The sequence below is a fragment of the Embiotoca jacksoni genome, unplaced genomic scaffold (assembly GCF_022577435.1).
Source record: "Embiotoca jacksoni isolate LCO1_2020_lvr unplaced genomic scaffold, fEmbJac1.0.p SCAF_94, whole genome shotgun sequence".
Taxonomy (NCBI): Eukaryota; Metazoa; Chordata; class Actinopteri; family Embiotocidae; genus Embiotoca; species Embiotoca jacksoni.
The window spans coordinates 670,065-684,788 of NW_027185452.1; the positions used below are offsets into that span (position 1 = coordinate 670,065).

General features: G+C 46.0%; 1 protein-coding gene across 2 annotated transcripts; it reads right to left on the minus strand.

The window, feature by feature from the left end:
- Positions 1-1,707: 1,707 nt before the first annotated feature.
- On the minus strand, positions 1,708-14,681 carry vcam1b (vascular cell adhesion molecule 1b). Of its 2 annotated transcripts, XM_069141983.1 has the most exons (11): positions 14,568-14,681; positions 14,425-14,519; positions 12,800-13,096; positions 12,246-12,569; positions 11,894-12,145; positions 11,531-11,806; positions 10,035-10,310; positions 6,461-6,763; positions 5,679-5,957; positions 3,804-4,064; positions 1,708-3,671 (listed from the first exon to the last, which is right to left on the minus strand). In XM_069141983.1, the coding sequence occupies exons 2-11, from the start codon at positions 14,459-14,461 to the stop codon at positions 3,511-3,513; spliced, it is 2,466 nt and encodes an 821-aa protein (XP_068998084.1). In that variant the 5' UTR covers positions 14,462-14,519; positions 14,568-14,681; the 3' UTR covers positions 1,708-3,510. The 2 variants fall into 2 exon arrangements, with proteins under 2 accessions (XP_068998084.1, XP_068998083.1); XM_069141982.1 differs by having other exon boundaries at positions 14,425-14,681.
- Positions 14,682-14,724: the final 43 nt, after the last annotated feature.

Below are 14,724 nucleotides of genomic sequence, written 5' to 3' on the forward strand. Positions count from 1 at the left end.
AGCTGAAACTCTTAAAGGACTTGATGAATGTGTTTCTATTTTTATTTTTTTTGCTCCATTTGGTGTTTTTCACTCGTCCAGCTGGACCTCCGCCAGCTCTGACCTCTGAACGCCGTTGTGCAAAAAGAGGACGAGAGATCTGCTGCGTCTTGTCATTTTAAACTCCTGCTCCGCTGGTATTTCCTGTCTGAGGAGAAGAAGAAGAAGAAGATTGAGCTCTTTTGTTTTCCTGCAGCTTTCAAACACTTCGGGGCGGCGGGGGAATCGTCCGTATCGATCATCTTCGACCTTCGTGAACTCTTAAAGTTAAATTTAAACTCGCACGTCTTTTCAATGCGTCGGCCAGAGTTCTGAGAAGAGCGGAAACACGAGACTTTCTTTATGAAACCGACTTTTGAAAAATAATTTGTTGTGAGATCCGAGTGTCTGAAAGTGATCAGACTGTCCACAAACTTTTGACGACTCTCCGAATTCATCTGAACTTGTAAAAAAAAACAAATTTAATTTCTAACAAACCGCGGTTAAAACCTGCCGTGTCGGCCGGACTGTGCGTGAAATGTTTGAAGGCTTTTAATTTGAAACGAGGGCTTTTAATTTGAAACCAACACAGGAAGTCGCGGTATCAAGTCGACCAATTGTGTAACTTTGAGAGTCGTTCATGCCAGTCGGTGCTAGATTGGATCGGCCGGAGGAATGCACGCTCTGAACTGTAACCTGCTTGTGATTGGTTGTTCACCTATCAATCAACTCCTCCCACGACATCACAGCCAATCACGGGCAGAGCGTCCCTCCCGCTGATCCAATCTCACACCGGCTGTTTGTGCGTGCTGCAGCCCCAAATAATAAACGGACCTCGAGAACAGACGCTCTGAACTGAAACCGGTCCACACTCACTCCTCTTTCACACCTCGGCGTCTGAAGCCTTCCTGTTTCCACGACGACAGGCCGAGCAGCCAATGGGCTTCGTGCTGCAGACAAAAGCCCACCAGAACGTGTTGAATCCATCGGTTCAGGTCGTTGCTCCTGCAGGAGTTCGACCGATCCCACCGCAGCCTGAATCACCGCCTTTGTTCTGGGTTGGAGCTTCTTTTTGTAGACGACAGTGTTTGAGGTGATCGGTGACGTCTCTGACGACAGACCTGACCTCCTCCACTCAGCAGGAACATTTAAAGGCAGCTATAAATATAAATCCTGAAGAGGGTTAAACGACACACTCAGACACTTCAGGCCAAACACGGACTTCTTTAGACAGAAAGCCGAGGACGGACAAGTAAACGTCTCCAACCGTCTTTTCAAGGAGGAAGAAGCCCCGAGAGAAAGAGATGATTACAAATAATAATAATAACATATCTGAAGTTATTCTCCTCCTGTTTGTGGTTGTTCTGTGTCTTTTTTGTTTTGTGTCCTTTTGTTTTATGTCTTTTTTTTTTGTGTGTGTCCTCTGACTTTCCAGCGAGAACGATGCATCACTTTAACTTCTCTCAGAGTCAGAAAACGTTTTCTTCAAACCAGCAGTAAGAAAACAGAAAAACAAACAGTCTGGCAGCCGAGGTGTCACCATGGTTACCATCCAAACCGCCAGGGAGACATCCAGTAAACACTTAATCTGACAGAAGTGAAAGGGAAAGTCAGAGTAATCACAGGAAATTCCCAGAAAAAAAGTCCTCAGGAAATAAAGTCATGTTCCAACTAGACCCAGGAGAGGAGTGAGGAAATAAATATCTTTAATAAAAGCAAACAGAAAGAAACTGTACAAATATCTACAATCAACCCACAGAACCTATGAAATCCAGCAGATAAAGATGCAGCAGTACCAAACCATCCGAGAGCTGAGGACACCGAGAAAACAGGAGGACAACAGTCAGTAAAAAGGTCAAAGGTTAAATGCTGAAAAGCTGAGCAGCTTTTCTGTGATTCAGCTCCTTCAGGCCGAGCAGTTAAAGGGACAGTTCACCGAAAAGGAGGTCAGAGGTCACAGTCACCGAAAAGTTGCTGGTTCAACAGAAAATGTCATTTTATATTACTGTAAGATTTGTAGTGTCCACTATTATTATTATTATTCAAGCTAAACTGTTGTTAAGGAGTGGTAGCCAAATGTTGGAACATGATAGCCACATGCTGGAACATCAAAACGGCATGTTGGGATGCAGTAGTCACATACGGTGAGGATGTAGTGCCATCCCAGAAGGTTGTAGTCAAATGTCTGAACATCAAAATCACACAAAAGGTGGTGGTGGCACGTGTTCGGAGTTGGTAGCCTCAGGTTGGGAGTTTGTAGCCTCCTGTTGGGAGTTGGTGACCAAGCACTGGATTGTTATAACAACAGGTTTGTGTGGCAGCAGTTATGCAGGGACACCGGTCACATGATAATATTTGGTAGCCATTTATAGGGTGGTGGACCCAACATATTCTAAGCCATTAGTCATGTGTTGTGTGATGGTAGCCGAACGTTGTATATCATACAAGTCATATTATGAGGTGGTCGGATATTAAAGTCACATTTTGGCACTTATTGCAGTGTTACACATCTCGGAGGTGGTAGCCATATGTTGAGAGGTGGTAGCCTCATCTTGAGAAGTGGTAGCCTCATGTTGGGAGGTGGTAGCCACATATTAGGAAGTAGCAGCCACATGTTGGAATGGAGTAGTCCCATTGTGACGTGGTAGCTGCATCTTAGTAAATGACAGCCATAGTTTGGTACTTGGTAGCAACATGTCAGGATATTAGCTGGTGGTTTTCACATATTGGTACATTGAAACCAAATGTTGGAAATACGGAAAGTGGCAGTAAAATGTTAAGAGGTAGTCATATTCTAAGAATTGCTAGCCACACGTGAAGCTGTTAAAGCAGCATATTTGGAGGTGGCTGCCACATACTGGGATCTTAAAAGTACTGGCCACCAATTGGGACATCAAAGTCACACGTTAAGACTTTGTAGGACTATGTACAACCTTAGTAGCCACATATTCCAAGATCATGGCTAACTTCGGGTGATGTTGTAGTCAAAGTTTCGAACTTGGTAGTCACGTGTTGGGAGGTGGGTAATACATATTGTAATGTGGTGGTGACATGTTAGGAGACTTAAGCCACATAATTGAATTATTGAATAATTAGTAGCCACATGTTAGAACATGACAGCCAAATGTTGCAATAAAAAAGCCACAGGATAGGGGATAAGGTAGCCACATGTTGAACCCCAGTAGCCACATGTTTGGAAATAGTAGCTGTACATAGTGAAGCCACATGATGAAAAGTTAGTGGCCTCATATTGGGACATGACAGCCACATTTTGGCAAATCAAAGCCAAACGTTTAAAAGGCACAAAGCCACATGTGCTATAGTGAGATGTTGTACTTTAGCAGCCAAATTTTGGTCATATTTTAAAACTTGGTAGCAACATGTTGAGACGTGGCAGTCACACAGGACTTTAAAAGCACCATGTCTTGAAGTGGCAGCCATATTTTGGAATTTGGTAGCCACATCAACGAGTCTGTTAGTCCAGTGTGAGCCTCAGGCCGAAGGCGGCGTCGACTGTTGCAACTGATAAAAGCCTTTCTTCTTGGATCGCCTCAGGAAGTCGAGGATCAGAGCGGAAGCCGCTAGCCCGGCGGCAACGCAGACGGCTGGGATGACGCCGACGCCGAGACTCACAGGACGTCGGGTGCTTCTTTCTGCACAAAAAACAAGGAGAGAATTTGTTTGTCAAACTAAATCTGTTTCTAAACCGTCTTCTTAAAAAAAGAATGTGTTCAAATTAGATGTCAGACCAGAACCGGGCCGGTAAACTGGTCTAACTGACGGACCTCTGACGCTGATGCTGAAGACTTTGACCTGGTAACCGAGGTCGTTGGTCACGTTGACCTGATACAGCCCCGAGTCTCTGGCGGTGACGTTGACCAACAGGAAGGTGCCATTGGGGGAATATATCTCCGTCCCGTTGGTCAGTTTCTTGAGAATCACGGCTGACGGCGGGAAGCTGATTGTTTGGCAGCAGACAGTGACATTTTGTCCCTCCTGGACCACCGTAGACGGCAGGACGAGGACCGTGGTGTTCCTCGGAGGAGCTGAGAAAGAAACCAGATCACATTCAGCTTCCTTCAGCATCTCAGACGATGACGTCATCGACAGAGAAAAAAAACAATACTGACGACGTAAACGGACGTCATCAGCTGACCCGAAGTCAACGTCAACAAAAAGACAAAGTGGTCTCACGCTGTATTTACATTTATCATTATTCTACCAAGTATTTTAAGAATTACTTGTTTAATCTGTGTAATTGAGGTAAAAAGTCCGACCGATGCTGCATTTTTGTCACTTTTGACATCTGTGATAAAGATCTGTGAAGGAGGCATTTTTTAAAGCAGTGAACGAGTTAATTTCCCGTCGCCGCGGTGACACATCGCCCAACGCGGGTTTGAAGTCGTGTTTGTGTTGCTGCTGTTCTTCCTGTCAGTCAGACCGTCACATCTCCCGCGAGCTGAAATGATCTCTGATGAATCGCAGGATGTTCGAGGGGGATTTTGTGCGGAGGCGGTTTTGGTGACTAATTCCAACACTTTGAAGGAGCTGGGATGGAAAGCAGCACGACGACCCGCCGACCTCCGCAGATAACGGACAGAAGCCGGGATCTCCGTTCGGTAACGACTGGAAGGAACACGCGTTTACTTTGCACTCGTTTTATTGATGATGTTTTTTTGTATTTAAAGTTAAACTGAATATAAACAAACTGTTAAAATGTGGATTTGTAAAAAAATGAGTCATATTTATGAAGCATGTTTGTTTGTGGAAGCAGCTCAGCTGAACCTCTTGACCTCCTGTCAGACCTTCAATCAGCACGTCGTCACCTCGTCGTCGGGTGACGACGTCGTCACGTGACCGTTCTGCATCTTTTAATAGACTTTTGCGGCAAATCAGTCTCACAAGAACTGAAACATTAAAAGATCATCTTAAATTTAATCTCTTCATCGTTTTCTCCTGTCATTTTTTTAAACTTTCTTCCTTTAATGAAAATCAGTTAATGTGCAGAAAATGAGATTTAATTCACATTATTTATATGCAAATATTCTATAATTATGTATAAAAGCCTTCTGTTGAGATGTTTGGCTCTATTTCAGCCTCACAACAGGTCAGTTATTGAATTACATTCAAGACTTCCATTGATAAAAATGCGTTTTTATGCCGGCTGCAGTCGTCTGGATGAATTCTGACTCAGAGGGTTTAAACTTTCCGTACAGAAGTGAAATATGTTATCGGATGAGTTTTAAAATGTTTCACCAAAGAAGCAACCTTTCAGTTTTATCGCAGGACAACTGTCAATCATGAGAAATAAATTGATTTCTAATAGCTGCTTTTTTTAATAATCGGTTGAGTTCGCTGAGGAGGCTGACGGCCGAGGTGTCGGACTCGTGACTCAGAGGTGGAGTCAGAGTTTATTTCTGTCTCAGCTTCTTATGAAGGAGTGAGAGGTCGTTGACTTCGTTGATAACCGAACACAGTCAGGAAAAAAAAACAAGAAGCAGAGGAAGAAGTGAAGGAGGACTGAATCAAAGCTGGAGTTAAATATGAATTTAGGTTATTTAATTAGAGATTTATGAGTTGACTTCCTTCTTGTAAAACACTTCAACCTTCACGTCATTTTGTGAATGAAAGTTTATCGATATGATTATTAATCGTCTGACCTTTGACCGTGACGGAGCGGGAGAACAGCTGGTGTCCGTGCTGATTGGATGCTTCACACTTGTAGAGGGCGGAGTCTTCCAGCAGGGTGGAGGAGAGGCTGAAGGTGAGCGAGGTGGTGGAGGAGGAGGCGGGGTCGGTCCTGTGAAGCTCCTCCCCCTCCCTCCTCAGCACCAGTGTGGGGGGCGGAGCTCCGTCTGAGCGGCAGGTGAACGTCACCAGCTGACCCTCGACCACGTCCTCACCTGGACTCACCGACAGGACGGTTGTTCTCGGAGGGTCTGAAGTACAGACGGATCAGGTGTTTAACAAAACTGGAATCTGAGATTAACAAAACCTGAATTTTAGTTTAACAAAACTGGAATCTGATTTAACCAAAACCTAAATCTAAGTTTAACTAGTCCAAATCTGAATTTAATAAAACCTGAATCCTAGTTTTAAAAAACATGAATCTGAGAAAAACTAAATTGGAATCTGAGATGAACAAAACCAAAATGTTTAAAACCTGAATTTCACGTGAGTTTAAAAAAAGCTTGAATCTAAATCAGAATTGAAGATAAACTGAAATGAACTAAATTTGAATCTGAATTTAGATCAACTTGAATCAGAGAATAGAAAACCTTGCGTACAAAGGTGTTTAACACACCTTAATCAGAGTTAATTAAAACCTGAATCCTAATTGATCAAACTCAAATCTGAATGTTCTTGGCCGGTCGCTCCACCTGAACACTGAAACCTGGAACCTTTGAGAAGCCGTTCATTCCCAGAAGGAATAAAAACGTACAGTGAAGCTGCAGAAGGACGGCCGTCCTCCTGGACCTCCACACGTCCTCGTCCTCCGTCAGCAGCTCCGCTCTGCAGGTCAGAACCGGCTGATCCTCCTCGGCCCGCTGACGCAGAACAGACGAGACGTTCCGTAGAGAACCGGAGAACCCGAACGACTCCAACAACAACGTCGCGTTCCCCGACAGCCACCGGATCCTCAGCTGATTGGCCGAGAAGACGTTGATGACATCACAGCGAAGGACCGCCTCCTGGCCCAGCAGGACGGGACCGGGGTCCTCCAGAATTGGATCGGACGGAAACGCTGCAGAGAAGAAAAAACAAAACAAAACAACAAGTTAAAGATGATTCTATAGTGGAAATCACTGCGTGGGCTCAGGAACACGTTGATGCTTTTAGTCTCTGAGGACGTGAACTTCTGACCAGAGTTCAGCTGCCTGATGAAACACGGAGTCTCTGTGTGGGAGGCTTTCACTGTTTGAGTTAAAGTGGTCGGGGAGGTGGGGGGGTCGGAGGGGTGAGAGATTTGGCTTCTTTCTCACCCCCCCTGCTGTGCCACTTCCTGGCAGTCAGAGCGTTGGAGTTTGTCCTCCTTAGTTGAGATTAAAGGATGAGGAACATTTTTCTCACCGTCAACAATAAAAGCTCTGAGCCACAAACACACTTTTATTTTGGGAAAAAAAAAAAAGTCTAACTGATGGACGGTACCAGCTGCTTATCGCACTTCTTAGTTACATAACTCGAACACGGTGACACGGTGCTTTTTATCAGCTGCTTTCAGCTGTAATGAAAAGGAATGCCTGTTTTTAAATAGAAATATCCTGAGTCGGATTCTGTAACACTAAACCAACAGCGTGAAGCTCTGCGACCTTTGACCTCTGCGCTCGCAGCAGCAGCAGCAGGACTCAACGTGTCCGAAAACAAAACCCGAGCTGAAAGCCGGCGGTAACTGATTTACGAGCCGCTTCTCTTTTATTGCAAAAACCTCTGACAGGAAGTCCGAGTCTCCAGAACCTGCCGGGAATATTCAGTAAAACAAACCTAACATGGACTTTAAGAGTTCCTCACGAGACCTCGTTCTAAAGCATCAACCTCCCCACTTTATTTATTTCTTACAACACGTGAAGTCGCATTACAGTTTCATTAATAATATCTGATAATATAGTATAATAATAATAATAAGATATTTCTGATATTTTTTACATCCGTCTGCTTCCTGTTTGTTTTTAATGTTTTCTTTTTTTTTTTACAAGAGCCGCTAAAATCTTCCCTTAAATTCCTAAAATTAGAAAATCGGATTAAGTTTCATACTCGCGTTGCAGTAATTAAGCACCTGCATGATTCACTTAAGTTTTAAGAAAATAACTGTATTTCATGAGATTTCTTCATGGTTTGAGGGAATTTTTTTAAGGAGTGAAAACGTTTCTACTCTTCAGCTTTCATTGGAATGAAACCCTCTTAAAAACACCAAAATATGAATTATAAATGGTGTCTGGTGCGTTTTAAGCAGTAAATTAAGGATTAATAAACGGAGGACCGATTTAAAAGCATCTTAAATTAAAACTTTAGGACAAAGAAATGTTGTTTTTAAGGGGTTTTGACTTTTTCTTTTTTAACTCTTTGTAAACTGACAGTTAATGGATGTTTTATCATTTCAAAGTAGCGTAATTCTTCATATTAATTCAACAGAGGATCTCCTGATGAAGGTGAATGTGATTGTGAGGTTAAATGAAGAATTAACTTGCAGTATTTTAAGTGATTTTTTACTTTTATAGTGAAGAAAAACTCTCCAGTTTGCAGACGACACTGTTTTATCTGTTTGCAGCGTTTCTTTATTCTTTTATATATTTCTCCTTTTCTCAGCTGAAGTATGAATGTGAGTGACATGTTCTGAGGTGTCTCAGGTGTCTCAGGTGTCTCGGGTGTCTCAGGTGTCTCGGGTGTCTCGGGTGTCTGAGGTGTCTGAGGTGTCTCGGGTGTCTCAGGTGTCTGAGGTGTCTCAGGTGTCTCAGGTGTCTCGGGTGTCTCAGGTGTCTCAGGTGTCTGAGGTGTCTCGGGTGTCTCAGGTGTCTCGGGTGTCTCAGGTGTCTCAGGTGTCTGAGGTGTCTCGGGTGTCTCAGGTGTCTCGGGTGTCTCGGGTGTCTCGGGTGTCTCAGGTGTCTGAGGTGTCTGAGGTGTCTCAGGTGTCTCAGGTGTCTCGGGTGTCTCAGGTGTCTGAGGTGTCTCGGGTGTCTCAGGTGTCTCAGGTGTCTGAGGTGTCTGACGTGTCTGAGGTGTCTCGGGTGTCTCGGGTGTCTGAGGTGTCTGAGGTGTCTCGGGTGTCTCGGGTGTCTGACGTGTCTGAGGTGTCTCAGGTGTCTCAGGTGTCTCAGGTGTCTGAGGTGTCTGAGGTGTCTCGGGTGTCTGAGGTGTCTCGGGTGTCTCGGGTGTCTGAGGTGTCTGACGTGTCTGAGGTGTCTCGGGTGTCTCGGGTGTCTCAGGTGTCTGAGGTGTCTGAGGTGTCTCGGGTGTCTGAGGTGTCTGAGGTGTCTCGGGTGTCTCGGGTGTCTGACGTGTCTGAGGTGTCTCGGGTGTCTCGGGTGTCTCAGGTGTCTCAGGTGTCTCAGGTGTCTGAGGTGTCTGAGGTGTCTCGGGTGTCTGACGTGTCTGAGGTGTCTCGGGTGTCTCGGGTGTCTGACGTGTCTGAGGTGTCTGACGTGTCTGAGGTGTCTGAGGTGTCTCGGGTGTCTGAGGTGTCTCAGGTGTCTGAGGTGTCTGAGGTGTCTCGGGTGTCTGAGGTGTCTCGGGTGTCTCGGGTGTCTCGGGTGTCTCAGGTGTCTGAGGTGTCTCAGGTGTCTCAGGTGTCTGAGGTGTCTGAGGTGTCTCAGGTGTCTCAGGTGTCTCAGGTGTCTGAGGTGTCTGAGGTGTCTCAGGTGTCTGAGGTGTCTGAGGTGTCTCGGGTGTCTGAGGTGTCTCAGGTGTCTGAGGTGTCTGAGGTGTCTCGGGTGTCTGAGGTGTCTCAGGTGTCTCAGGTGTCTCGGGTGTCTCGGGTGTCTGAGGTGTCTCAGGTGTCTGAGGTGTCTGAGGTGTCTCAGGTGTCTGAGGTGTCTGAGGTGTCTGAGGTGTCTCAGGTGTCTCAGGTGTCTCAGGTGTCTGAGGTGTCTCGGGTGTCTCAGGTGTCTCAGGTGTCTCAGGTGTCTCAGGTGTCTGAGGTGTCTGAGGTGTCTCAGGTGTCTCAGGTGTCTCAGGTGTCTGAGGTGTCTCAGGTGTCTCAGGTGTCTCAGGTGTCTGAGGTGTCTGAGGTGTCTGAGGTGTCTCAGGTGTCTCAGGTGTCTCAGGTGTCTGAGGTGTCTCGGGTGTCTCAGGTGTCTCAGGTGTCTCAGGTGTCTCAGGTGTCTGAGGTGTCTGAGGTGTCTCAGGTGTCTCAGGTGTCTCAGGTGTCTGAGGTGTCTCAGGTGTCTCAGGTGTCTCAGGTGTCTGAGGTGTCTCGGGTGTCTCAGGTGTCTCAGGTGTCTCAGGTGTCTCAGGTGTCTGAGGTGTCTGAGGTGTCTCAGGTGTCTCGGGTGTCTCGGGTGTCTCAGGTGTGTCAGACTCACAGTAGACGAGGACCTGGATGGTTCTGTTCCTGATGAAGGAGTCACATTCGGCCTCACAGCCGTAGCCTCCCTGGTCCCGGAGGTCCAGGTCCTGCAGGTGCAGCAGAGACAGTCCGTCCTGCTGCCGCGTCGTCTGCAGGACGGTCCTGTCCCGGTCCGTCCTCCTCCAGGTGAGCGTCGGAGGGTGGCGACACCCGGAGGCCCGGCAGGTCAGGATCAGAGCGGAGCCGCGGTCCGCCGACACCCGAGGACTCGCCTCCACCTGCAGAGGATGAGCTGAAGGAACAACCGCCGATTACCGACCGGCCGAGGACGACTTCCACCAATCAGGTGCAATAAAACGCTTTTTAAAAGTTGATTTTAATTCTGTTCGTGGAAACAAACACGTTTCAATGTTAAAAACAAACATGAAAATGTGACGATCGACAATAATCTGCATTCAGGATAAAACCTGCTGGAGTCAAACTCTGATTTATGACCGTGGACCGGACTCTTTCTCGACAGCTGCTTTCCTGAAACCAGCAGGTATTTCACATCTTTCCATCATAATTAGAAACCAAACTCTGCTGGACTTACAAACATCGAGCTAATCTTTTATGGAAATTATTAGGAAAGTTTCCAGTAAAATATCAGGAAACCAGGAAAAGTATGGTGGCTGAAGGCGCTGAAATAATAGGTTTTAATAAATAAATGAAACATAAGGAAATAAGGAGACGTTACACAAACACACGTGAAGCTGAATCCTTTTATTTAACATTTTATTAACCCTTCGGCCTCAAACTGCAATTTAAACTGATAAGTCTTACAGGTTATTAAAAATAATTCTGTATCTGATTATTGGCTCAGAAACAGACTCCGACTGACACGGAGAGAATCTCGTATCTAATTTCAGGGCGATTCAATCAGAACTATCTTCTTCAAAGACAAACAATCTCGTCAAACATTAAAGTTATTCAGATCTTGATTTGTTTCGGAGAAGAAGCGACGAGAAACTTTAGAACCAGCTTTGCTTTTCTTTAAAGAATCAGAACAATTCAGGATAAAAACAAACTGTAAATTCCTTTTTGTGTTTTGTGTTGTTAAGATTTTTCCTCCAAGAAAAGTGTTTTTATAGCGACTCCAAAAATGAAAGATTCAAAGATAAATATTGTATATTTTGCCGTGAATAATGTTTACAGCATTATTTATGTAGTTTTAGGTGCTCAGGTGTCAAATCAACCCTGCTTATAAGTTTAGACTATTTTATTGAAAGGAAACATTTTTATCCTTAAAATAATATTAATCATTAACAGAATGTCTTTTGTCGTTTCTAGTCGGGGAATTTTTCCGTCTTCCTGTTTGGTCTGAGGGGAAAAAAACGATTCAGGAATTTAATCTCACGTTACAAAATCTCATTAGAGGGCCATTAAAAGTAAAACTGATACGAAGGAAGATGAAAGAAAATCAAAACAAAACTGAGACATAAAACTAAAAGTGAAAACAAAGTGAGAAAGTACCTCTGACGGTGACGGAGCTGGAAACCAGCTGGGAGCCGTACTGATTGGACGCTTCGCACCTGTAGAGGGCGGAGTCTTCCAGGAAGGCGGAGGAGAGGCTGAAGGTGATCGAGGAGGACGAGGAGGCGGGGTCAGTCCTCTTAAGCTCCACCCCGTCCTTCTTCAGCACCAGCGCGGGGGGCGGAGCTGCGTCTGAGCGACAGGTGAAGGTCACCCGCTGACCCTCCACCACGTCCTCACCTGGACTCACCGACAGGGAGGTGTTGGTGGGCGGAGCTATGTGGGGGGCAGACAGGTGCGTCAGAGGTAAACAAGGCGGAGCCGACAAACAGGACAGAAGTGAAACAGGATCTCCACTCTCACCGTGAACGCTGACGTCCACGGCGGCGCTGTCGTTTCCTTCGGTGTTTCGGGCTTCACACTCGTACCGTCCGGCGTCAGCGAGTCTCACCGGATCGAAGACGAGCCGACCGCCTCGACCGCCTCGACCGCCCGCCGTCCCCGAGATCCAGGCGACGGTCGGCTCGGGGTTTCCCACCGCTGAACAGTTGAGAGTCAGCGAGGACCCGTCCATCAACACCACGGAGTCCGATATCGCCACGACAACGGGAGCATCTGCAGAGGAGACGGAGAGGATTCATGGTCCAGATCCATCAGGACTGAGGAGGCAAAGACTCAGCAGGACTCAGATTCGGGACTCAGATTCGGGACTCACAGCGGAGGTTTAGGGGGACGGTGGTCTCTGCGGTCCGGTTCTCAGCCGGCAGCTCCATCAGCTCCATCAGCTCCATCAGCTCCAGCGTGGCCCTGCAGCTGATGTTCCCTCCTGAGTCCTGCTGCAGAGGCGTGAACCTGTACTCGGACCGGACCGAGCTGGACCCGGGATCTCCCATGATGCTCTGCAGGACGGTGTCTCCTCGGAGCCAGGTGAGGTTCAGGAGATCGGCCGGGTACGCGTCAGACACCTGGCAGGTGAGGGTTGACTCCGCCCCCCGTCTCAGGTGGTCCTGGCCCGTGACCACCGGGGCTGATGGGAAGGCTGGAAAAGCACACGGCGGTCACTGCTAGGCTTCTACAGCGTCACATGACCTTCCTCAGGGAGTCATCTCTGAAACAGCTGATAACAACAATCAAACTGGGCAAACAACATCTGCTGAAGAAGATCATGTGACACCGTCGAAAGCTCCAGAAAAAAAACTGACATCAAAACAATTTGTGTCAGATGTCTCGAATTCGTTCCCGTTTTTTTTAAACCCGAGTTGGACTCACAGTAAACCTGCACCGAGGTCTTCAGGTGTTTGGTCTCCTCTCCGCAGGTGACTTCGCAAACCAGCCCTCCCTCGTGCTCCTTCATCACGGGGTCAAAGGTCACCACGGAGCGGTCCCAAGTGGCGCTGACCGTCAGGGGCCGGTCCCCCGGCTGCAGCCAGGAAATGCGGGGGGTCGTGGGACAGTCCTGGACCGAGCAGACCAGCCGATGACGCTCGCCCAGCCGGAACAGAGGCCGCCGGGGACGCAGCTCCACGCTCAGACCCTGAACGCACCGCGGTGACATCAGCAGCACGGCTGTGGAAACAACAACAAACAAACAATGTAAACAATTTGGGACGCATTTAATTTCACTGTGTGCTCGAAGAGCTCTCAAAGACTTTTTATTTCCCCCGCTTTAGCCACGCCCCCTTTAACCACCAGCTAAACTAAACACGGTCAAAAAACAAAAAGAGCCGAGTTAATAAACACGTCTTTAAAGTTAACCGAGAGGGGGAACTAAATCGGCCCAGAAACTTTGTTCTGTTACAATCTTCAGAGTTTAAACTGAACTAATAATCAATAAATCAGGGAAACGATCAGGAGTCGCAGCTCGAGCTGAAAACAGGCCTTCTGACGTTTATCTGTTGTTCTGGGAACATGAAGGTGTCATCGGGGCGTTCAGGGACCACAGGAGGCTGCAGCTCCGCACATTTGGACTGAAACAGCTGATTCTTCAGGAGGAAATACTTCAGCAAAATTAAATCTCTGCATTCACACGTTTGAATGATTTTATATTTCAGATTTTTAAAACAAGAATCAATCAAAAACTAATTTTATTCGAATTTAAACTCATTTATTAATTCTATTTTTCAGTAGGATCTAAACTAACATAAAATAAATGTCCTGAAGTGGAAGTACTCGAGTAAAGTACAAGTACTTCTACACTAAACGAGTACTTTCCACCACTGGATTCTGCTGTCATCATAAACTACATTATTTTTACATTATTAACTACACTACTTATTCAGTTTCACATCAGATTTAAAATTCAGTCACTGATTATTTTCTTTTCTTGATTACTTGATTAATTATTTGGTCTTTTAAACCTCAGAAAACGTTGACAAACACTGTGACGTCCAAATTTACGTCTAATTTAGTCGAATAAACAATAAAAAAGAGATTCAATTCACTGGAAGAAGTTTGTGTTCCGCTTTTCTGACAATCAATTATTGAATTATAGCTGTTTACCTGCTGATTGATTAATCAATCGATAGCAGCTGACAGGAGAAACGCCGATGAAGTCACGTGACGTTTAAAACGTCTGATAAACTGATGATCGAAACATCCAGTGATCAATCAAAAAAACTAATGAACACGTCTGATTCCCGCACTGGAACCTAAAATCACAAAAGCGGATTCATTTTAATTTTAATTTGGATGGATGTCGATTTTAATTGATCTCTTTTTATGCTTTGTATTATTATTATTATCAATATATTATCCACGTGCACAGCAGCTGAAGAACAACACGTTAAAAACGACTTATGATGATTAAAATCATAGAAATAGAATAGAATAGAAAACAAGCTTCTTTCTATTTTCATTAAAATACAAACATCAGAGACTTTAAATATAAATCTGACCTGAGATCAGCTGGACGCAGACAGACAGCAGATCCATCCTCACGGCTCAGCGGCTCCGATCCTACTGATGGACGGATGGACGGATGAAGGATGGACTGATGGACGGATGGACTGATGGACGGATGGACGGATAAAGGATGGACGGATGGACTGATGGACGGATGAAGGATCGATAACGGAGCAGCAGCTCCTTTGTGTCGCTGTTCGAGCGTCTGAAGCAGAAAAGCGGCGGAACGCAGACAGACTGAACCGATCAGATCAGCGGCTCTTTATGTCTGAGGGTCCGCAGACCGCAGCGCC

What these genes read in the sequence shown, in the direction of transcription:
- vcam1b (XM_069141983.1), bottom strand. Translation starts at nt 14,461, where the DNA reads ATGGATCTGCTGTCTGTCTGCGTCCAGCTGATCTCAG. An exon ending in CGTCCCCCTAAACCTCCGCT is followed by an intron (nt 12,146 to 12,245) that starts GTGAGTCCCGAA and finishes TCTCCTCTGCAG; the next exon opens with ATGCTCCCGTTGTCGTGGCG. An exon ending in CATCCAGGTCCTCGTCTACT is followed by an intron (nt 6,764 to 10,034) that starts GTGAGTCTGACA and finishes TCTTCTCTGCAG; the next exon opens with CGTTTCCGTCCGATCCAATT.